A 24,441-nucleotide genomic window follows, 5' to 3' on the forward strand; every position below is an offset into this window, starting at 1 on the left:
TTTGTTAATTGCGAGTTTGATGTATTTATGATTTAATTAGGCTTCGGTCCCACATACGTTCACGGAGATTATATGTTTCAAGATATGTGCAAGACATTAAAAAACCTACCCATAAATTCGAAAATTCAGAGGCTGGTTTTCTCGTTTCCTCCCAGGCAGGAACACTGCGTCTCAGTAGACACTGATATCGACTGGATCCAGGAATACGAAGTCTTATTTCAACAATGCTGACATCGTATAGTTCCAGAAGAACTGAGCGTTTGTCTCAGCAATCCATAAGATAGAACAGCCAAAGATGAAACTCTAACCAAATCAAACTATTACACACTGAAGCGCCAAATAAACTGGTATATGTATGCGTATTCAAATACAGAGATATGTAAACAGGCAGAGTACGGCGCTGCGAGTAACACCTATATAAGACAACAAATTTCTGGCGAAATTGTTAGGTCGATTACTGCTGCTACAATGGCAGTTATCAAGATTTAAGTGATCCATAAAATTTCGGGCGTACAGCTGCATAAATTCAGTTCCTTCTTCAAACATGTCGGCTGAATACCGTCCAGCCATCTTCAGAGTTAGCCGAGGTGACTAACGCTCCAGCACTTTCTCTGGCCTTTTAACTCGAGGACCGAGCCACTGCGTATACGGCCCAAGATACACAAGGCGCCAGAGACGTTGATAGGCGGCGAAGAGGTGTAACATACGCATGGAAATTAAATCTATGGCTGCGCAGTCGATCCACACCATGATATCGATTCCATCCAAGCTGAAGCCGCTCTCTGTATTAATTAAATTCGTCGCCAACGGACACGGCATCTTAATAAAAATCTTAAAGAACTTAGTAACCCCGCTCCTCGAGTTAAAAGGATGGAGCAAGTGGAGTTAAAAGGACGGAGCAAGTGCTGCAACGTTAGTCACCTTGGCTTACTCTGAAAACGGCTGGATGGTATTCAGCTGAAATATTAGAAGAATAAACTGAATTTATGCGGCTGCACGCCCGAAATTTTATGAAACAGTCTTGAAGATGCACATAAAGATTTAAGTGAGTTTGAACGTGGTGTTGTAGTCGGCGCATGAGCGATGGAACACAGCATGTCCGAGCTAGTGATGAAGTAAGGATTTTCCCTTACGACCGTTTCACGAGAGTACCGTAAATATCAGGAATCCTGTAAAACATCAGATCTCCGACATTTCTGCGGCCGGAAAAAGATCTTGCAAGAACGAGACCAACGACGACTGAAGAGACTCGTCCAGTGTGACAAAAGTGCAACCCTTCCTGAAATTGCTGCCGAAAACATGTCGCCTGGTCGGATGAGCCTCGTTTCAAATTGTATCGAGCGGATAAACGTGTACGGGTATGGAGACAACCTCATGAATCCATGAACCCTGCATGTCAGCAGGGGACTGTTCAAGCTGGTGGAGGCTCTGTAACGGTGTGGGGCATGTGCAGTTGGAGTGATATGGGATCCCTGATACTACTAGATACGATTCTGACAGGTGACACGTACGTAAGCATCCTGTCTGATAACCTGTGTCCATTCATGTCCAGAGTGCATTCCGACTGATTTGGGCAATCCCAGCAATCCCACACGTCCCGAGTTGCTACAGAGTGGCTCCAGGAACACTCTTCTGAGTTTAAACGCTTCTGCTAGCCACCAAACTCCCCAGATATGAACATTATTGACCATATCTGGGATACCTCGCAGCGTGCTGTTCAGAAGAGATCTCCCCCCCCCCTCCCCCTTCGTATTCTTACGGATTCATGGACAATCCTACAGGATTCATGGTGTCAATTCCCTCCAGCACTACTTCAGACTTTAGCCGAGTCCATGCCATATCATGTTGCGTCACTTCTGTGTGCTGACGGGGACCCTACACGATATTAGGCAGATGCACCAGTGTCTTGGGTTCTTCAGTGTATTTGCGTTGCTTGTAAGTCAGATCACACTCAAAGCATCGTATAGTTTTTTTCCTTATAGTACGAGGGTGGTGGCGCATTGGATACGACATTGTACTCGTGTTCTGAAGTAGGGATAAAATCCCTGATCAGTCATCCTGATTTAGTTTTTCCACGGGATTAACTGCCTCAGGTTCCTTGAAAAAAAAAATGCTTCCGATTTCCTAGCTTGTGCTTCGTCCCTAATAACCTCGACGCCGACGATACGTTAAAATAACATTTATTTTTCCGTTTCTAATGTCCTTATCGGGAGAATCACATCACTGACCTACTTATAGATTTTGCGCAACTGGTTTAGTTTCGAGTAACGGAACTGTTAGTAGGTGAGAGGAAAAAGGTTTCTAGACAACATAGTATAAGAGACATTAAAATGGAAACGAGACAGGTTGGAATAAGTAAGGTGGGTTGGGTTGGGTTGAGTTGGGGGAAGAGATCAAACAGCGAGGTCATCGGTCTCATCGGATTAGGGAAGGCTGGGAAAGGAAGTCGGCCGTGCCCTGTCAAAGGAGCCATCCTGGCATTTTCCTGAAGCTATTTAGGGAAATCACGAAAAACCTAAATCAGGATGGCTGGACGCGGGATTGAACCGTCGTCCTCCCGAATGCGAGTCCAGTGTGCTAACCACTGCGCCACCTCGCTCGGTGAAAAAGTAAGTAAACTGGTTACTGTTTAAAATATAATCACTACAACTGTTACTACATTTATCGCACTGTCAGATAGTATCTTCATGGAAACTTGTTTGCAGGTTCCTACAGAACCATTGTTGTATCCAGGCGTGCACCTCTTCGTCCGAAGCAAATCGACGGCCACGAATGTCTTTCGTCAGGGCTCCAAAAATTTGGAAATCGGATGGATAGAGATCGAGCTTGTTCGGAGGATTGTAAGGGCTTCCCAGCGAAACTTCTGCCCGCCCACATGTTGCCAGGGTTTCATCCAATACGCTGCGGAACTTTCGCTGATAAACCCTTAACATCCCCCATACAGTACAAATCTCTCTCCATGAGATTTCTATTTTTTGGAATTATGAAGAAACACTTTTGTGGCCGTCGACTTGCTTCGGACGAAGAAGAAGTGCACGTCAGGGTACAATCATGGTTAAGTATGTAATCACAAACATGTTTCCGAGAAGGTATTGTCTCACAAGGGATAAATATGTTAACTGTTAAGGTTATTACTTTTGAAATAATTTGCGGTTTACTGATTTTTTCCCTATATGTCTCGTTTTCATCTGATTGCATCTTATACACTACTGGCCATTAAAAATGCTACACCAACAAGAAATGCAGATGATAAACGAGCATTCATTGGACAAATATATTGTACTAGAACTGACATGTAATTACATTTTCACGCAATTTGGGTGCATAGATCGTGATAAATCAGTACCCAGAACAACCACCTCTGGCCGTAATAACGGCCTTGATACGCCTGGACATTGAGTCAAACAGACCTTGGATGGCGTGTACAGGTACAGCTGCCCATGCAGCTTCAATACGATACAACAATTCATCTAGAGCAGTGACTGGCGTATTGTGACGAGCCAGTTGCTCGGCCACCATTCACCAGACGTTTTCAATTGGTGAGAGGTCTGGAGAATGTGCTGGCCAGGGCAGCAGTCGAACATTTTCTGTATCCAGAAAGGCCCGTACAGGACCTGCAAGATGCGGTCGTGCATCATCCTGCTGAAATGTAGGGTTTCGCAGGGATCGAATCAAGGGTAGAGCGACGGGTCGTAACACATCTGAAATGTAGTGTCCACTGTTCAAAGTGCCGTCAATGCGAACAAGAGGTGACCGAGACATGTAACCAGTGGCACCCCATACCATCACACCGGTGATACGACAGTATGGCGATGACGAATACACGCTTCCAATGTGCGTTCACTACGTTGTCGCCAAACACGGATGCGACCATCATGATGCTGTAAACAGAACCTGGATTCATCCGAAAAAATGACGTTTTTCCATTCGTGCACCCAGGTTCGTCGTTGAGTACACCATCGCAGGCGCTCCTGTCAGTGATGCAGCGTCAAGGGTAACCGCAGCCATTGTCTCCAAGCTGATAGTCCATGCTGCTGTAAACGTCGTCGAACTGTTTGAACTGTTTGCAGATGGTTGTTGTCTTGCAAACTTCCCCATCTGTTGACTCAGGGATCGAGACGTGGCTGCACGATCCGTTACAGCCATGCGGATAAGGTGCCTGTCATCTCGACTGCTAGTGATACGACGCCGTTGGGATCCAGCAAGGCGTTCCGTATTACCCTCCTGAACCCACCGATTCCATATTCTGCTAACAGTCATTGGATCTCGACCAATACGATCAGCAATGTCGCGATACGATAAACCGCAATTGCGATAGGTTACAATCCGACCTTTAACAAGATCGTAAACGAGATGGTTGCGCATTTCCCCTCCTTGCACGAGGCATCACAAGAACGTTCCACCAGGCAACGCCGGTCAACTGCTGTTTGTGTATTCGAAATCGGTTGGAAACTTTCCTCGTGTCAGCTCGTTGTAGGTGTGGCCAACGTCGCCAACCTTGTGTGAATGCTCTGAAAAGCTCATCATTTGCATATCACAGCATCTTTTTCCCATCGGTTAAATTGGGCGTCTGTAGCACGTCATCTTCGTGGTGTAGAATTTTTAATGGCCAGTAGTGTACTTTTACAACAGAACTTGATCGACAGGTTCAAGACTCTGTAATTGGTCAGAAATAAAACGGATGAACATACCCAAAGGGTTGAGGCATTAAACTAATGACTCTGAATATTTTGTGAAAAGTTGCAGAATAGAATGTCGTTTATAAGTCAATATCGCTGAGAAAAGTACAATATTCTACATACTCAGCTTTAGTATTTCTGTATTCCGACAGAGTACGGACCCTACCAATTAACGAACTCCCTTGGACCTGTCATCGGGTTCCAGTAGTTGTGCTGGTCCTAGGGAGCACTTCAGTGATGGTGCTTCCTCTCGACTCGATAACTATAACCGTAGAGTCCCATCTGCCAATCACGCCAACCAGCTTAAAGCGTAAGTTTTTACTGCATGGTGAGCGCTGGCTGTATATCCGTTCTATGATTAGCCAAGTATTATATTATTTCCAAAACAATCTTCATTTAGGTACGTGATATTGAATCACGTCAAACCTGAGCGGCGCTGGATGTGTTTCTCAGGTATTGAATGTCAGGCTGTACTTTTTTCATTTTTTAAGAATTAGGAATGTTCAATAGCTTTGTGAGTGATCTTATTCTATACGATTTTAATCGAGATGTATTCGCCCTTCTATGAGACTATGGGAGGACTATTATGTGCTACACTACGAGAAGGAAGTATTACGAAATACGAGGTAACAGGCGATAACCGGTCATTAGGATCTAGATATTCCTTTGGTTTCCTTGCTTGCTGTTTCTTGGTAAGACCATGGTTCCCTCCCTACATTCCATTGCAAACAGACACCCGTATCTAATTATCTCGTTGTTGTCGAACGTGATTCTGATACATTAAACGTATTCGCAATTGCGAATCATCAGCTGTAGAATGGAATGACGTCAGTGAAAATTTGTGTCTTGTCGGGACTCAAACCCGGATTTGCCACTTATCGCTAGCGGTTGCCTTACCATTTGGCTATCCGTCACAACTGACGGCTAGACCCTAAATTTATATGTCGTCAAGAGACATTTTACTTGAACGTCGTTTGCCCGGTGTCAGTGGATGTCCAAAGGAATAGGCACTGCGGCGACTACAGCCGTCATGAAATACATTAAATGTTTTCGCAATTGCGAATATGGACAACCACAAGCTGCGAATACCTTTAATGTATTTCATAACGGCTGTAGTCGTCGCAGCACAAGTTACGTTGGACATGCATGCATGTCCAAAGGAACTTTGCATCATAAACCAGAATAATGCAGTATCGTAGTTATTCTAATTAGATAAGGAAGGAGGAAGGACGGTTTGAGTATAGCGGTCTTGGAATGTATTGACTAAACTTTATGGCTTTGCCCTCTGCAGCTTACCTCATATGTCGAGGAACATCTGCTGTTTGTAATAGGTTAAACTGACAACGATGCCGGAATCACACCGAGAGTTCGTGTAACTCATTCGTTCAGCATCACTTTCTAAAATGTGGTCAACAACAAAGTGGATATCATTGAAACCGAGTGATAATTTTTAAGTTTCCTGCAACGCAATTTGCACACTACAGGTGTAAACTTTGTTGTTTCAGGATCATATCTAGCATCCTTTTTGGGGTGCTATGCTGCACGAAAACGTCGACATTGGTTATCACGCAGCTGGTACAAAGTTTGATAATTTTCAACAGCATCCATTACCCTAGGAAAGTTCGAACCTCCAGATTTAAAACTTTGCTTCACCAAACTGACGTAATATATTCCAACAAGACAATTCACAACCATATATTTTAGCATTTTTTTTATGTATATCATGAGAAAATGTTTATTTCTAGACTTGTCTTTCGCCCGACCGTGTCACCATTTCCGTTTATAACTTTCTTGTAACAGTTTTTGATTTAGTTATAAATAGAAACAAACAGCTACAGGAAGAGAAACTGATACCTGCTTACATCTCACCTGTGGGTATCCAGATTGTGTTTCTTTGGCAATCGCTGCTGAATAATCTTTCATCGGCTCTGTATTTGTTGCAGGAAACTTGGCTTGGACTTGGTGCCTCGTATGGGAGTGCATATGGTGGATCCTGATACCGTCAGCATAGTGGAGCTGTACAATGTCGTGAGTTTTACAGTTGTCACTTGTTATAATTTACCACATATCTAAATGTAATCACAGTTTACAAGTGCTATACAAAATCATATGATCACCCTAATATAACATGTGCGAGGGACATGCAATAAGTAGTGCAACAGATTTTTTCTCGGTCTGTTTCAATTGAAAAATGCGGATTTTTTTTTTGTGAGATGTCATGGAATATTCCCGCTTCAGCTCCTATAGTTTCATGAAGTTCCGAAAGGTGGCGGCGCTTTACGTAGCCTTCCAAACGGCGTCTGTAAGTGGTGCATTCCAAGCAGAGAGCCGTCATTGAGATTCTTTGACGGAAAACCAGAGCATCGCAGATCTTCATAGGTGCTTGCAGAATGCCTACGTTGACCTGGCTGTGAACAAACACAGGGTGAGTCGGACAGGCGTCTGTCATTGTCGCAACCTGTCCTATTTCCGGCATGGCGGCCACCCGCACACAATTTTACCTCCTGCAATGTAGGAACGTGCGGACGCTCTCATTTGAGGTGATCGCCGGATGACAATCAAGCACCTCGCTGCGCAAGTGGACGTCTCTGTTGGCAGTGCTGACACACTCATCCACCAGTTGGGATACTCAAAGTAGAGGTCTGCGCGGATGCGGATATCCGCGGTATTTTTTACTTGGTGGATAAAATCGCGACCGGCGCGGATATCCGCGGGTCATCTGCGGATAATGAGCAAGGCATATGCCCAGTAAGTATGTTGCAATGTTAGTTGAAAACTTCAAGTCTGTTGACATTCTTGGAATCTTGCAGGACCCGGGTAGAGCGGATGTCCGTTGTCCTCAGCTCCTGGCTACGACCGCCGTAGCTGTGCCCAAGAGACCTGCGCCTAATCCGTTTCCGCGACCGTGTCTTTTGTGTGGCCTGTGAAGTGCTTTCTGGGTGGCAAAACCTGCCCACTGTCTACCATCAGATGGCTAGAGCGTCTGCCATGTAAGCAGGAGATCCAGGGTTCGAGTCCCGGTCGGGGCACACATTTTCATCTGTCCCCATTGGCGTATGTCAACGCCTGTAAACAACTAAGAGTGTTCATTTCATTGTAATTTCATTCTAACGAGCTGCATGGTCACCCATGGTATCTGTTCTTTCGGACATGTCCAAATGAACAGATACCATCTTAGTATATATAAAAAGTAGTTAAGTTGTCGCAGAAGTGGCACCTTGACAATAACTATGTCATTACATACGATTCTAAGTACTACTGTCTATTACTATTAATTACCCATTCAAAACTGAAATATATGTGGATGCGGATAGGTAACTTGCCGATGCGGATTAATTGCCGCGGATTCGGATGCGGTGCTGATGCGGACTGCACTTTTCTTATCCGCGCAGACCTCTAACTCAAAGGTATGTGCCCTCCGGATTTCTCGCCGTCTAACGGAAGACAAGAACGAGCAACGAAGGACCGTCTGTGCGGAACTGCTTGCGTGTTACGAGACTGATCGTGACAATTTTTTGTCGAACATCGTCACAGGCGATGAAACATGGATTCATCATTCGAACCGGAAGCCAAACTGCAGTACATGAGCTGGCGCCACACCACCTCTCCTCCGAAGAAAAAGTGCAGAGCCACACCCTCAGCCGGTCTTCTGGGACTGTGAAGGTGTTGTTGTGTTTGATGTCCTCCTTCACGGCGCAACAATCAACTCTGAGATGTATTGTGCTACCCTCAGGAAATTGAAGAAACGACTTCAGCGTGCTCATAGCCACAAAAATGCAAACGAACTTCTCTGTCTACATGACAACGCATGGTCTCATACAAGTCTACGCACCCGAGAGGACCTCACAAAACTTCGTTGGGCTGTTCTTCCTCATCCACCCTACAGTCCGGATCTCGCACCTTCCGACCTCAGTTTGTTTAGCCCAATGAAGGATGCACTCCACGGGAATCAGTACGTGGGTGATGGGGAGGTTATTAATGCGACAAGACGTCGGCTACGATGTCGACCAGTGGAGAGGTACCATGCGAGCATACAGGCCCTCGCAGTAAGGTGGCATAAGGCCGTCGCATTCAACGGAGATTATGTTGAAAAATATGGTTTTGTAGTCAAAAGAGAGGAAAATAACATGGGGTACTCGCATCCTCAATGATACAAACCAGCTTTCAGATGCAAAATGTATTGGACTGCTGATGGAAGACGTCTTGTAATTGCCAGAGCTCGGTTTCTGACGTACCCATAACGCAATGAGGTATTTAGTTTCCACTCATACAACATACAACATAACATATTGAAGCATCTTAAACGCCAATGTTTGCTGTGTACTTCTATCGTTACCAACGTGGGAAAAATTGTTGGTGTTTACATACTTGGTGCAGTCGTGATAACAGTCACCAGTCTGTGAGAGCACTCCTCAGTTTCCCACCTCTTTCTCCATATTTAGAATGTTTAGCTCAGTTTATTGCTCTTCAGTCGTTACTACTTCCAGATTTTATTCTTTATAGTAGTTATTAAATTCAATTTTGTTTATCAGTTCCGGTAACATGGAAAAATGGTCGTCGATTAATTGTCAAATATTTTGAGAAAATCAATTTTTACGTTAACACTCGGAATGTTTTAGCTGTGATATTCAAAAGTCACAGGGAGGGAGCGTACAAAACGTCAGATTACACGGAAAGTATGCAGTACTGGGTTACGAGAGTGTCATATGCAAATGAATTTGGCTATGTCTAATGTATATCTTTATTAAAAGTGGAAGTGTCAAGTACTTCGTATCAGCCAAGAGCAAAACTGACTCCTAGCAAAGTGCTTGAAATGGCACAATGGAAAAGAAATAACAAGATTTGACGAGTTAGGTACTTCTTGCACCGTGCCAGTTATAAAGTAGTATTAAGGCTATTCCATTATTGGAACAAGCAGTTTTTCAGACTCTTAATGGGCGTGAGAACTTGTTAAAAGTTATAATATTTTATATCTGTTTACACTACAATAACAGCGTGACGTACTGGCTATGGAATTGCAGCACTACAAATACAGTGGTTCAGTGTTCACGCGCTGCTTGTTCTATGAAATTTATCTGTCACCCGGGTATAACATCCACGCCAGCAGTTCGGATGGCAAGCTTCGAATATATGACTGCTTATCTTAAATAAGAAGTAAGCGCAGTCATGCATGACAACCGAATCAAATTTCAGCAAGGTGAATATCCAGAAAGAAAGATTCACTTTGCAGTGAGTGTGCACTGGAAAGAGAGTTTCCGTCGGAATGAAATGGCGTGCGGGACGAAACGAAGCAATGTAAGTCTCGCTCAACTAAGCAGAATTGCTCGCTGGACAAGCAGAGCTACAGCTGCTGCATAACGGTTGGCAATGCATCGAACACTTTTTTTTTTTCAGTGGTCGAAGAACTGGTCACACAGCTTAGAGCATGCATAACGTCGGAGGGGAATTCAGATGAACTACGACGCCCTTAGATCAGTTGTGAATCAAAGCCAGGAACATAGTCGTGCATCCTATAGTGAGTTGATTCCTTCGATTGGTCTGATATCCTCCCCTGTCTCCGCCATTAAGCTATTCCGATTCTACTTTGATTACTAAGCCCAAGATCTGAATACATCGATTTTCCTGAAACCAAGTTAATGTCCATTAAGAATTGCTTCAACCTCACTTTATTCTTATGATCCAATCTTTCTCAAAAGCCGAAACCAGAGAAGGTAGTGATGTTGAACACTGGGGTCTGGAGTGGTGTCGACGTTCTGACTCATCACAAAGGTACTCCATTGGTTTTAAGTCTGGATAAGGGGGGGGGGGGGGGCGTTGGCGGACTGAGGCAGACCGTTTCAGGAATGATACTGTCTATAAATCATTGCTCACAAATGCTGATTTAAGACAGGGTGAGTTCTCAGGTTGGTACAAACAATCATTGTCTCCGAATTGCTCTTCTGTTGTACGCAGTATACGATGCTGTAAAATGTATTTATATTCGCCCTCATTTACTGCTTCCTTGCTTACTTAAGCGCAATGAAGGACCACACCCTAACCACGTACCAGATCCCCATACCGTAACATCACCTCCTCCGTGCTTCAGTGTCGGCTCTACACATGACGGCAATTAGCGTTTTCCAGGCATTCGCCAAAACAAAACCCTGCCGTCAGATTGCAACAGGATAAAGAATAATTCATCATTCTAAGTCACTCGTTTCCAGTCATCCACTGTCCAGGGCGTCGCTCTTTACACCACGCCAAGCGTCGCTTATACTGAAAGTGGAACGATGCAGAAAAGATCAGCATGGCCCGGGTGGACGGTCATCGACGGATGTAGAAATAACTTCTGGCATGCCAAAGGAAATTGTGTAGGGCTCATTGCTGTCCATGTTGTATATTAATGACCTTGTAGACAATATTAACAGTACGCCAGGTTAGCCGAGCGCGCTAATGCGCTGCTTCCTGGACTCGGGTAGGCGCGCCAGCCCCGGATCAAATCTGCCCGCCGGATTAACGACGTGGGCCGGTGTGACGGCCGGCCTAGATGTGGTTTTTAGGCGGTTTTCCACATCCCGCTAGGCGAATACCTGGCTGGTCCCCCCCCCCCCCCCCCCCCATATCGCCTCAGTTACACGACATGTAGACATTTGTAACACTTCCACACTATTTCATGGTTTACACTAGACGCAGACAGCTGGGCTACATTGATTCCGTCCTGGAGGGTATGGGGTGGCGGCAGGAAGGGCATCCGGCCACCCCTTTACATTAACCTTGCCAAATCCGTTGTAACCACGCCGACCCTGCAGGACGCAGGCGCAAGTGAAAGAAAAGAAGAAAGAAAGACAATATTAACAGTAACTTCAGACTTTTTGCATGGAGTACCATGTGCAAAGATGCACAAATGTAAGAGTAAGTTTTCAAACTGTTGCAGAGATTGGCATCTTGCATTAATATTCAGAAATGTAAAACTGTGGACGTATTATCCTACGATTGCGACATCATTGACTCAAATTGGACTCATTCAAATTATACAAATACCTACGTGTGGTGGTGGTTTGTGCAAAATTTTATCACTGTGTTACAATTTGGTGTCCTATAGCCTTTTGACTTACAAGGGTAGTAATCGTAACTAAATTGAATATATTAATTTTGCGTATATAAATTGAACTGATTAGACATATTTAAATTTTAAAAGTAATTGTTAATGTTAAGAGAAATGAAATAAATGAGAAAAGGTTAGTAGTAGCAGGAATCTGACCCAGATGTACGAATTACCAGTCAGTGAACTTGACCACACACTTACATGGCCACTTTAGCAGGTGCTCTTCTGAAACCCTTCATACTGTACGTGTGCATGATATGTTACATGTTACACCCAATTTCAAAGAAAAATACTGACCGGGTGCTGTGACCAACATAGCACTCGTAATGCCAGATGGGATGAAATCTCATTAGACCACGCGCAGTTAAAGACAGACAACTGCATCTTTTCTGTGAGTTGATCGTAGCACAGCCATCGATATTGGTTTCTAATTATCTCTGAGAGAGTGCTACAAAACATGTTTTCGTCCATTTTATTTTGTGTATCAGCACACATTCGAAGAGAAATGACGTAACTTTAGTGCGATTTCCGGCTCGCATTCTAAGATAAATGGCCAAATTTTAGTGCGACATTTATTGTGTGCTGTAGCACATTAGCACAAGATGACCACCATTGGCTGGGTGTAACAATTTGTTGGGGGAGGGGGCGGGAGGGAGGTATGAAGTAGAATGATCACACAGATTCACTCAATCGTTGATATACCAGATGGCAGACTTCGGTTCATTGGTAGGAAACTTTTGTAAGGACATGTGGAAGAGAAATAACGGATAAACCATTGAAAGAAACATACTTTAATTTGCATTTAAGAGGGTAACATTTGTCAATTGCGTGCGATGTTTACGTTCCAGGTTACAAACGTTGCGCAATGTGACGACCATCTGCATCCACAATAGTCTGTAACAGCACAAGAGATTTCTCTACTGCTGCCCTAAACATCTCGGGTGGGATGTTGATAACCTTCCTCGCTATGTTCATCTTCTATATCTAACGTGTGTTAGTGTCCCGTTAATAATCCCCGACCTTCAGGTGACCATGCAGCCAGAAATCTCACACCCGAGTTCATATCTGGTGATCTTGGTGGTCACGCAGTTTGAAACGATCGGTCAATGATTCGGTTTTCTCCAAATGTGTTACGGAGTAACCGAGTGACCTCACTAACTATGTGAGGTGGAGCTCCTTCGTGCATAAAAGCAGTTGAATCCAAAGCAGCTCTCTCGTGCAGAGCAGGGGTTACGTGCTGGCCCAGCACATCACAGTAACGTGTGCCGTTCATGCTGCACGTCCTCGGTCCTTGGCGTCTGAGTTCTCCAAAGAAATATGGACCAATCGCGAACTCTGCCGTGAAGCCACACCACACAGTGGCCCGTTCACTATGCAGGGAAACTTCATTAACGTCTCTTGGCGGTGTAGATCCCCAGTGAGCGTAAAGCGTGCTTCATCACTTCGCAAAATGTTTCAAGGCTACATGTCGTCAACTTCAACCCTTGTAAGAACCGTAAGAGCGAAGTCTTCTCGAATTTCGGCGTCACGTGGCAAAAGTCGGTGAGTAATCTGAAGTTTGTACAGGTATCATTTCACAATTATTGTTCACAGCAATTTCCGAACTCTGGATCACGGGATGTTCAGCTGACTGCACTGCTTGAAGATTGCACATTGCACTCAGCCATGACAACAGCAACTTCTTCAACAATTTATGACGCAGTTCGCGTCGACTTCTCGCTGGAGCAATTCCCAACTCGCCAGTTAATTCGAACATTCGAATCATGTTTTTCAACGCCGTTGAGGAAGAGGAGCTCTCCATATTCCTGTAAAGCGTCGACAAACGCGAAGAGCAGCAGCATTATCTCGATAATATAGCTTTACGAGTAAAGCACTGCTCATCCTGTCCAGTCACATGTTGACTGTCTGCAACCGTAATGCACACTGAGGCTTTTGTTTCAACCCTACGTTGCCGTTCCAGTAGCGGCGCTTAACGGCAAATCATGACACTAACACTACTAATCACACAAATCCTGTAGCGCACAGTCTAAAGATCATTCCTATAAAGACATCACATGATCAAAACGACTTGCAAAATGATTTAGATAAGATATCTGTTTGGTGCGAAAAGTGGCAATTGACCCTGAATAAGGAAAAGTGTGAAGTTATTCAGATGAGTACTAAAAGAAATCAGCTAAATTTCGATTACGCGATAAGTCACACAAATCTGAGGGCTGTAAATTCAACTAAATACTTAGGGATTACAATTAACCTAAATTGGAACCATCACATAGATAATATTGTGGGCAGAGCAAACCAAAGACTGCGATCGTTGGCAGAACACTTAGAAGGTACAACAAGTCTATCAAAGAGACTGCTTACACTACACTTGTCCTCCCTATTCTGGAGTATTGCTGTGGGGTGTGGGGTCCGCATCAGGTGGGACAGACGGATGACATCAAAAAAATACAAAGAAGGGCAGCTCGTTTTGTATTATCGCGAAATAGGGGAGATAGTGTCACAGACATGATTGGAGTGGCGATCATTAAAACAAAGGCGTTTTTCGTTGCGACGGGATCTTCTCATGAAATTTCAATCACCAGTTTTCTCCTCCGATTGAGAAAACATTCTGTTGGCGCCCATCTACATAGGGAGAAGTGATCTTCACGATAAAATAAGAGAAATCAGGGCTCGCACAGAAAAATTTAAGTGCTCGTTTTTCCCGCGTGCCGTTCGAGAGTGGATCGGTAGAGAGACAGCATGAAGGTGGTTCATCGAACCCTCTGCCAGGCACTTTATTGTGAATAGCAGAGTAATCACGAAGATGTAGAAGTAGAAGTTGGGTACCGGTACGTTAAATAATTTTCCGTCGACACTGACTTAGGTAGCGTAAGTTGCATGATGCAGGATCTCTGCGTGGACACAGTTATAGTTGCTGGTTACAATCTTTAAAAAGTCCGTGCTGATTCTGTAAGTTGTATTTTCAGGGTTTGCGTATTACTCCGCCAATATCTTCATCAGTAGTATGCTGATAGTTTTTTTTTTTTTAATTTGTGGTGGGGTGTTGGCACCTTAAGACAAAAACAAAAAAGGCGTACTACGAAGGACTTATGGAAATGGGTCAAAAATTGATGTTCATATAGATATTGACGGTAAATGCGAATTGTAAACTTTGGTGGCCGAAGGATGAATGTGTGACGCTGCAGCACAATTTCACTGCACAGCTGGCAAGGATAGTAAACAGGACACATGTCGATACCCGGGCATAAAGTCTCTGCGAATTTAATTCCGTGTACTCAGTTGGACAGTAACTATGCCTCGCAGACGGCGCGTCAACAATATACGCAGATGTCAGCATTTCAGAGAGGACGTGTACTTAGGCTAAAAGAAGCCGAGTGGAGTAATCGGCGAATCGCTCGACATTTGAATAGGAGCTGTGCCACTATTTGACGATGTTGACAGGAATGGATGAACCACGGCCGAACACAGCGTCAAGAAGGAAGCGGTCGACCTAGAGAGACGACAGAGCGTCTGGGCTGGTACCAGAGGCTTAGTGCGAAAGCCGACGCCCGTTTACTCCTCCGTACGTTGTCCGAAGGGTTACGTTTCTCTATTAATGGGGATTGTATAGGGTGACACCTATTGAGCTATATGAAATTAAATCACCATAACTTCTGAACGGTTTACGTTAGGACGTTCAAACTGCACGGTTAGCCGCGGTGCGTGATGGAAATTAGTAGGCGGATGGTACGATTTGTTTTAGCGACAAAGCCAACAGAAATTTGGGTGGTTTCATCATTAAGCAAAATTGGCGCCTTTGGGGGACTGAGAATCGCATTTCGCGATCGAGAAGTCTCTTCACCCTCACCGGTGACTGTGTGGTGTGCAATGTCCAGTCACGGAATAATCGGTGGGATATTTCTTGATGGCACGGTGACTGCCGAACGGTACGTGAAGGTTTTGGAAGGTGATTTCGTCGCCATTATCCAAAGTGACCCTGATTTCGACGAGATGTGGTTCATGCAAGACGGAGCAGGAGAATGTTTAATGTCCTGGAGGACCACTTTGGGGACCGCATTCTGGTTCTGGGGTAGCCAGAGGCTCCTTTTTGTGGGGATATATTAAAGACAAGGTGTACAGCAGTAACCCCAAAACCACTGCTAAGCTGAAAACAGCCATTCAGGAGGTAATCGACAGCATCGATGTTCTGAGACTTCAACGGATCATGCAGAATTTCGCTATTCGTCTGCGCCATATCGAACATGTCATAACGTAAATCCGAATATTTGTAGTGATTAAAGTGTTTGCACGCCGTAGGCTGTAACCAATTTACGTTTTTTCATATAGTTCAATGATTGCCATCCTCTATCACACTGTGTAGAATTAGCAACTACCTAAGCTGGAACCATCACATAGCCAATGTTGTGTGGAAGGCGAACCAAAGGCAGCATTTTAATGAAAGAACACTTCGCAGATGCAACAAATGTACTGAAAAGACTGCCTACACTATGCTTGTCCTTCCTCTCCTGTAGTATTGCTAAGCCGTACGGGATTCTTGCCGGATAGAACTGACGAAGGGCATCGAAAAATTTCAAAGAAGGGCAACTTGTTTTGTGTTATTACGAAATGGATGAGAGAGTACCACTGATAGGATAAGCGAGTTTGGGTGGAAATCATTAAAACAAAGGCAATTTTTGTTGCGGCTAGATCTTTTCTCGAAATCTCAATCATCAACTTCTTTCTCTAGCAGACTGCTAACCGAAGAGTCAGGGTTCGATTCCAGCTCGGGGCTGGGTGTTGCGTTGTCCTTATCGTCGTAGCGTCGTAAATGACGCGAAAATCGCCTGTATGACGTCACATGACAAATCTAAGCATATATAACTTTGTAACAGAGTGCGGCTTGGCTTTAATGAATGGTCTGAATTGACGAGACACACAGTCGTATCTTCTACTGTTGAGATGGCTGTATGGGCATGTCCCGAAAGTCACACCAACATAAGAGGATATGATCATCATGATACAACAAGGGAAAACAAAGATTGCACGGCAAGAATTAGGTGTTCATTCTTCCCATGGTCTATACGAGAATGGAACAGTAGAGGAATATGTAGTCTGAAAGTGGTTATATCCAGCTGCTGCACTAAAGTGTGAATTGCAGAGTAACTATGTCTGTCTCTTTAAGTGTGCTTATTGTTTCCATCGGAATACAGATCTCTTTTCAACCTTGCCCCTATCTCTTAGGCTAGTATCTTGCACTGGACTATCTGTCTGAAGACATTGCTGTGATCGAATGCCAAAATGCGACAATATTCTGAACAGCATTTGGGGTTAGGTGTTGGGGTGGGGGGATGCATTTCATGCAACTGCAACAGTGAATAGCTTCTCCCTCAGAAGATAATTGAACGGTAGTGTGGCGGCAGCAGATAACAAGGAAAACAACTCACGCCCGACAGACAGATGTTTCATATTCTCCTCCATATACAATGAAGAGCCAAAGAAACTGGTACACCTGCCTAATATCGTGTCGGGCCCCCGCGAGCACGCAGAAGAGCCGCAACACGACGTGGCATGGACTCGACTGATGTCTGAAGTAGTGCTGGAGCGAACTGACGCCATGAATCCTTCAGGGATGTCCATAAATTTGTAAGAGTACGAGGGGTTGGAGATCTCTTCTAAACAGCACGTTGCAAGGCATCCCAGATATGCTTAATAATGTACATGTCTGGGGAGTCTGGCGGCCAGCGGAGGTGTTTAAACTCAGAAGAGTGTTCCTGGAGCCACTCTGTAGCAATTCGGGACGTGTGGGGTGTCGCATTGTCCTGTTGGAATTGCCCAAGTCCGTCCGAATGCACAATGGACATGAACGGATGCAGGAGATCAGACAGGATGCTTACGTACGTGTCACCTGTCAGAGTCGTATCTAGACGTATTATGGGTCCCATATCATTCCAACTGCACACGCCCCACATCAGTATAAAGCCTTCATCAGCTTGAACAGTCCCCTGCTGACATGCAGGGTTCATGGATTCAAGAGGTTATCTCCATATCCGTATACGTCCATCCGCTTGATACAATTTGAAACGAGACTCGTCCGATCAGGCAACATGTTTCCAGTCGTCAACAGTCCAATGTCGGTGATGACGGGCCCAGGTGAGGCGTACAGCTTTGTGTCGTGCAGTCATCAACTATACATAAGTGGGCTTTCCTCTCCGAAAGCCGATTTCGATGATGTTCAATGGTTCGCACGCTGACACTTGTTGATGGCCCAGCACTGAAATATGCAGCAATATGCCTAAGGGTTGCACTTCTGTCACGTTGAATGATTCTCTTCAGTCGTCGTTGGTGCCGTTCTTGAAGGATCTTTTTCCGGCCGCAGCAATGTCGGAGATTTGATGTTTTACCGGGGAAAATCCCCACTTTATCGCTTCCTCGGAGATTCTGTGGCCCATCGGTCGTGCGCGGACTGTAACACCACGTTCAAACTCACTTAAATATTGATAACCTGCCATGGCAGCAGCAATAACATGCCGACCGCAGCGCCGATTCTGCCTGTTTACATATCTCTTTATTTGAATATGCATACCTATACCAGTTTCTTTTGCTCTTCAGTATATAACGTATGCAATGAAAACAAAACAGAGTACAGACATTATGATAAGTTTGCGATGCCATTGTTACAAACTAAATTTGATCTAACAAACCTTGAATGCCTTCATACGACATAAGTACGAGTGGCGATCAATATTGACTTACACTTTACTTTTCGTATCATTCGTTTCGAGCCATTTGATTCATCATTACAGTTGCAAGTATGTAGTGCTTTATTCTAACCGTAGGTGACAGGGCAATCACTAGAAGTGTATTCCATGCATAGTACAACCCATTTTTCCAACAGCTCTCACTGCGTGAGCGCACAACATGGATTATGATCATCAAGGTTGCAGGCGATTGGTGGCAGTGTGTGGAGAGTGTGCACCGTTATGAAAAGAGCTTTTGCAACAAGACAACGCTCTTCCGCATACGAGTCGGGAAACCACTGCTGTCATCGCTGAAATGGAGTTCCAGGTACTGCCACACTATATGCTCCTGAACTGACCCTGTTAACTTCTGTAGTCCCTTCTGGAACTACTTTTCTGGTGTCTGTCGCACCACTGTAAGACAGATGCTCGCAGTTCCTGGAGGTCTGCGAAATGTCTGTGCAGACCCGGACAGGCGGTAATCAGAAGAGGGGTGCGGCAGTACCTGGAGCCCCGTTTCAGCGATGGCAGCTAGAGTTCTCCAATTCGTATCGGGACAAGCGTTGTCATATTTGCAAGAAATCTTTCCGTGACAATTCATACTCCCTCCTTCCATAGAAACTATGCTGTCCAGCGTTGACCTTGATTATCATAGTCCATGTTGGGCTGTCACGTTATCACAGCAGTTGGAAAAATGAGCTCTATTGTGTAGGGATTACACTTAAGGTGATTGCCATTCAACCTACGGTTAGACGAAAGTACTACATACTTGCAGCTGTAATGGTGAGTCAATGTCAGTCCATGTTGGGCTGTCACGTTATCACAGCAGTTGGAAAAATGAGCTCTATTGTGTAGGGATTACACTTAAGGTGATTGCCATTCAACCTACGGTTAGACGAAAGTACTACATACTTGCAGCTGTAATGGTGAGTCAAATGGCGCACCATGAATGATGGAAAAAAAAGCGTAAATCAATATGGAACGCCGCTATTAGATCTATATTTTTTTCGAAACTGTGGTCTAAAATACAGTAACGTAGAGTCGTGTAGCATTGTTGGATGGGAGACTTCGAGGCGTACGTTAGCCGCCTAATTGGAAAGGTATTGTTTCTTCACGCACAGTGGTACCTTTCCTTTGCGAAGTGTGCGTTTTGTGCTTTGTTTATCAATACTCTGAAGCACACTTGCAGACTTCTAGTTCGCGTTGTTGTTGTTGATGACTATGACATTGAGTAGGGGGAAGGTGAAACGCGGTGCCAGTAGGTAGCATGCTCCTCTTTAATCAACGTAGCAACTGAGATTAAAGTTCCCATCTGACGGGCGAACCACCACCAACAGTGTCATAGACCCTCACACCATTTGACACTGTGGTGAGGTTGAAATTTAGTTCAGGGCATTGGCGCCAAGTCTTGGATCAGCGCTACCTCCTGCCCCCGCCTTACCGAGCAAGTCCTGGCAACTAAAATTTCTTCTGTCGCCGGGGTTCGAACCGGTTACCACCAAGCCGAACGCCAGCGTGCTTCAGCGACCTCGGCTACAGTTGCTGCTAGCTGTATCCCTATTGTTCATAGTATTTAAAATGATAACTGTATATTGTAATCGTCCTTTCATCTTGTTATCTAGCTATTAATGTTTATGTAAAGTAAATGTAGAAATGTAGAATGAAGTCATGGATTTACTCCGCCATGCCCTCTTGACAAGGTTCACAAATATGTTTTGCCGTCGATTTAATTTCATCTTTGATATGTTGAAGCTGTTAACTTGCAATTTAGATGACTGTGAAGATTAAATGACAAAGTTTTGCCTTTCAGTTGTGGACGAGTGTGCAATAAAATCAAGAGAGGCTGAAGTTTGGTTCTGGCATATAATTTTAGCGTAAGTGTATGGTGGTTAGAATTTCATTGATGAACTTTTTATCTCGTCTGTGAAGGATGCAGTATTAAAGCGTATGTTTGAAATCCAAAGAATCTGCGTAACGAGCGACATAGCCAAAGGTGAATAAAAGTGTGCGGTTACGTTGGATTCTGCGTTTGACCGAGTGTGGGGCCTCGTTGTTAGGACATTGAGTTCGCAATTGGAGGAAGCCACATTCATTTCCAGATTCGGTCATACGAGTTAGGTGTACTCAAAGCAGCGGTTCATTGTCCTACCCTCATGTGACTGCTAACACTACGTCATTTTGTTGATAGTTTTCGTGGAATATAAGTGCCATTTTTCTTCAGAATATAGGAATATAAATTTGTAGTAAAGGCCGATCCAAAGAATGTCGCAGTGCTTCTGCACCGATGTTTTCGAAGAGTACAGCACTATGAAGGAAGATTGCAAAATTTATATGACTTAAAGGAGACTCAGATCAGAATATGACATGCTAAATTTATGAGACTTACAGGAGACTTAGAGAATAGAATATGACAGGTACACTAGTATGACCATTGAGCGATAGTAGTATGCTTAACAGCCTCGTACCAATGATTTTGTTACTTATATCTCTCAACGGCTGCAGAGGATAGTTGAATGCTGTACATCGTCGTACGCTAATGGTAAAAGTGGCATTTTAGTAATGATTACTATATTACCAATTGGCAAGATCTGAGCAGTGGTAAATGATCGGCTTTGGTGAAACTACAACCAACAAAAGGCGTTTGTAGAAGACGTGGATTGAAAACAAGCAGATGAGTAATAAATCTGAATTTAGGCCATTAAAGGTGTAAGCATCATAAACTGACGGTCATTTCATCTGCTTGGAAATAGCTGAAAGTTGAGATTCATTCAAAAGTGTTGATAAAACGCTGAGCACTGATTCTGTGTGCTGTTGTCTTCCGCAGCTCTCTACCACTGTAGTTTATACTACAGTGATGGGAAAATACATTTGATCTACTTGAGAGGTGAACAGCTTCACGGAGCTTCTGGCGTATCCACCAGACCATTTATATCTAGCGTGGGCAGTAACGACCCTATAACAAACCCCTTAGGAAAACCCCAAAAATCGATAGTGCGGAACAGTGTCGAATACCTTCTGGAAAAAAGGGACACGGCGTCAACCTGTGCGCAGTTGTCTTCGGCCCTCTTACAAACGAACAGAGCGAACTACGTTTTACAATGTATCTGTTTGTGAAAGCCATGTTCTTTCCTATAAGGGGTAATTTTCGTTCTCTAAAAACATCATAATGAGCGAGCATAAAAGCGTTATATAATAGATTGGCGTCAGCGATATAGACCTATAATTATGTTCATCTGTGCGACGATCTGACTTTAAAACAGTAATGACCTGCGCTTTTATTTAAATCTCTTGGAGCCCTACGATAAATTGTTGCTTGAACACATTTTGGTTCTGTAACATTGTTTTATTGCTGGAACTCTTAATAATTTTTTGTGTTATTATACGTCGACAGCTGACTAAATTTCTTTTATTTTCCATGTTTTTCTTTCCCGCTGCAATTTTAGCTAACAGTGATATGCCATATATTGCTATTCCCATATACACTACTCGCCATTAAAATTGCTACACCAAGAAGAAATGCTGATGATAAACGGGTATTCATTGGGCAAATATATTATACTAGAATTGACATGTGATTACATTTTTACGCAATTTAGGTGCATAGATCCTGAGAAATCAGTACCCAGCACAACCACCTCTGGCCGTAGTAACGGCCTTGATACGCCTGGGCATTGAGTCAAACAGAGCTTTGATGGTATATACAGGTACAGCTGCCCATCTGCCCATGCAGCTTCAACACGGTACCACAGTTCATCAAGAATACTGACTGGCGCATTGTGACGAGCCAGTTGCTCGGCCACCATTGACCACACGTTGTTATTTGGTGAGAGATCCGGAGAATGTGCTGGCCAGGGCAGCAGTCGAACATTTTCAGTATCCAGAAAGGCTCGTACGGGACCTGCAACAGGCGGTCGTGCGTCATCCTGCTGAAATGTAGGATTTCGCAGGGACCGAATGAACGGTAGAGCCACGGGTCGTAACACAACTGAAATGTAACGTCCACTGTTCAAAGTGCCGTCAATGCAAACAAGAGGTGACCGGGACGTGTAAGCAATGGCACCCCATACCATCACGCCGGGTGATACGCCAGTATGGCGATGACGAATACACGCCTCCAATGTGCGTTCACCGCGATGTCGCCAAACACGGATGCGACCATCATGATGCTGTAAACAGAACCTACGTTCATCCGAAAAAATGACGTTTTGCCATTCGTGCACCTAGGTTCGTCGTAGAGTACACCATCGCAGGCACTCCTTTCTGTGATGCAAGGTCAAGGGTAACCGTAGCCATGGTCTCCGAGCTGATAGTGCATGCTGCTGCATACGTCGTCGAACTGTTCGAGCAGATGGTTGTTGTCTTGCAAACGTCCCCATCTGTTGACTGAGGGATCGAGACGTGGCTGCACGATCCGTTACAGAGATGTGAGCAAGATGCCTGTCATCTCGACTGCTAGTGATACGAGGCCGTTGGGATCCAGCACGGCGTTCCGTATTACCCTCCTGAGCCCACCGATTCCATATTCTGCTAACAGTCATTGGATCTCGACCAAGGAGAGCAGCGATGTCGCGATACTATAAACCCCAATGGCGATAGGCTACAAACAGACCTTTATCAAAGTCGGGAACGTGATGGTACGCACTTCTCCTCCTTACCCGAGGCATGACAACAACGTTCGCCAGGCAACGCCGGTCAACTGCTGTTTGTGTATGAGAAATCGGTTGGAAACTTTCCTCATGTCAGCACGTTGTAAATGTCGCCACCGGCTCCAACCTTGTGTGAATGCTCTGAAAAGCTAATCATTTGCATATCACAGCATCTTCTACCTGTCGGTTAAATTTCGCGCCTGTAACACGTCATCTTCGTGGTGTAGCAATTTTAATGGCCAGTAGTGTATACTGAGGTAACAAAAGTCATGAGATACCTCCTAATATCGTCTCGGACCTCCTTTTGCTCGACACAGTGAAGCAACTTGACGTAGCATGGAGTCATAAGTCGCTGGAAGTCTCCTGCAAAAATATTGAGCCATGCTGTCTCTATAAGCGTCCATAATTGCGAAAACGTTGCCGAGACAGGGTTTTGTGCAGGAACTGACCACTTGAAATATTCGGTGAGATTCATGTCGGGCGATCTGGGTGGCCAAACCATTTGATGGAATTGTCCAGAATCGTCTTCAAACCAGTCGCGAACGACTGTGGCCCCGCCATAGTTGTTTGACAACATGAATAGCTACAAAAATGTGTGAGAAATCTTATGGGACTTAACTGCTAAGGTAATCAGCCCTAAGCTTACACATTACTTAACTTAAATTATCCTAAGGACAAACACACACGCCCATGCCCGAGGGAGGACTCGAACCTTTGCCGGGACCAGCCACACAGCCCATGATTGAAGCGCCCTACACCGCTCGGCTAATCCCGCGCGGCTAAATAGCTGCGAATGGTCTCTTAAGTAGCCGAACATAACCATTTCCACCAGAGGAACCAGTCCATTCCACTTAAACAAAGACCCACTGACCACACCATTAGGGAATCATTGTCAGTCTGTGGAGTGCCTTGTTGACAGCTTGGTTCCACGGCTTCATGGCGTCTGCGCCAGAACTCGAATCCTACCATCAGCTTTTACCAATTGAAATCGGGGCTCATCTGACCAGGCCACGGTTTTCCAGTCCTCTAGGGTACAACCGATATGATTACGGGCCTAGAAGAGGCTCTGCAGGCGATGTCGTGCTCTCGCGACGGTCGTCTGTTGCCACAGCCCATTAACGCCAAATTTTGCCGCGCAGTCCTAACGGATACGCTCCTCGTACGTCCCACATTGCTTTCTCCGGTTATTTCACGCAGTGTTTCTTGTCAGTTAGCACTGACAGCTCTAAGTAAACATCTCTGCTCTCGGTCGTTACGAGAAGGCCGTCGGCCACTGCGTTGTGGTGAGAGGTGTTGTTGTTGTGGTCTTCAGTCCT

At 44.7% G+C, this 24,441-nt stretch overlaps 1 protein-coding gene across 4 annotated transcripts in view; it reads left to right on the forward strand.

The window, feature by feature from the left end:
* The window catches only part of LOC126299499 (dedicator of cytokinesis protein 3), a 951,484-nt gene that overhangs the window by 769,715 nt on the left and 157,328 nt on the right, over nucleotides 1-24,441 (forward strand). For all 4 annotated transcript variants that reach the window (XM_049991443.1, XM_049991445.1, XM_049991444.1 and 1 more), the window contains exon 7: nucleotides 6,623-6,707. In XM_049991443.1, coding sequence (XP_049847400.1) covers nucleotides 6,623-6,707 — 85 coding nt within the window. The remainder of the gene's footprint in view (nucleotides 1-6,622; nucleotides 6,708-24,441) is intronic.

This window comes from Schistocerca gregaria, chromosome X, assembly GCF_023897955.1.
Source record: "Schistocerca gregaria isolate iqSchGreg1 chromosome X, iqSchGreg1.2, whole genome shotgun sequence".
Taxonomy (NCBI): domain Eukaryota; kingdom Metazoa; phylum Arthropoda; class Insecta; order Orthoptera; family Acrididae; genus Schistocerca; species Schistocerca gregaria.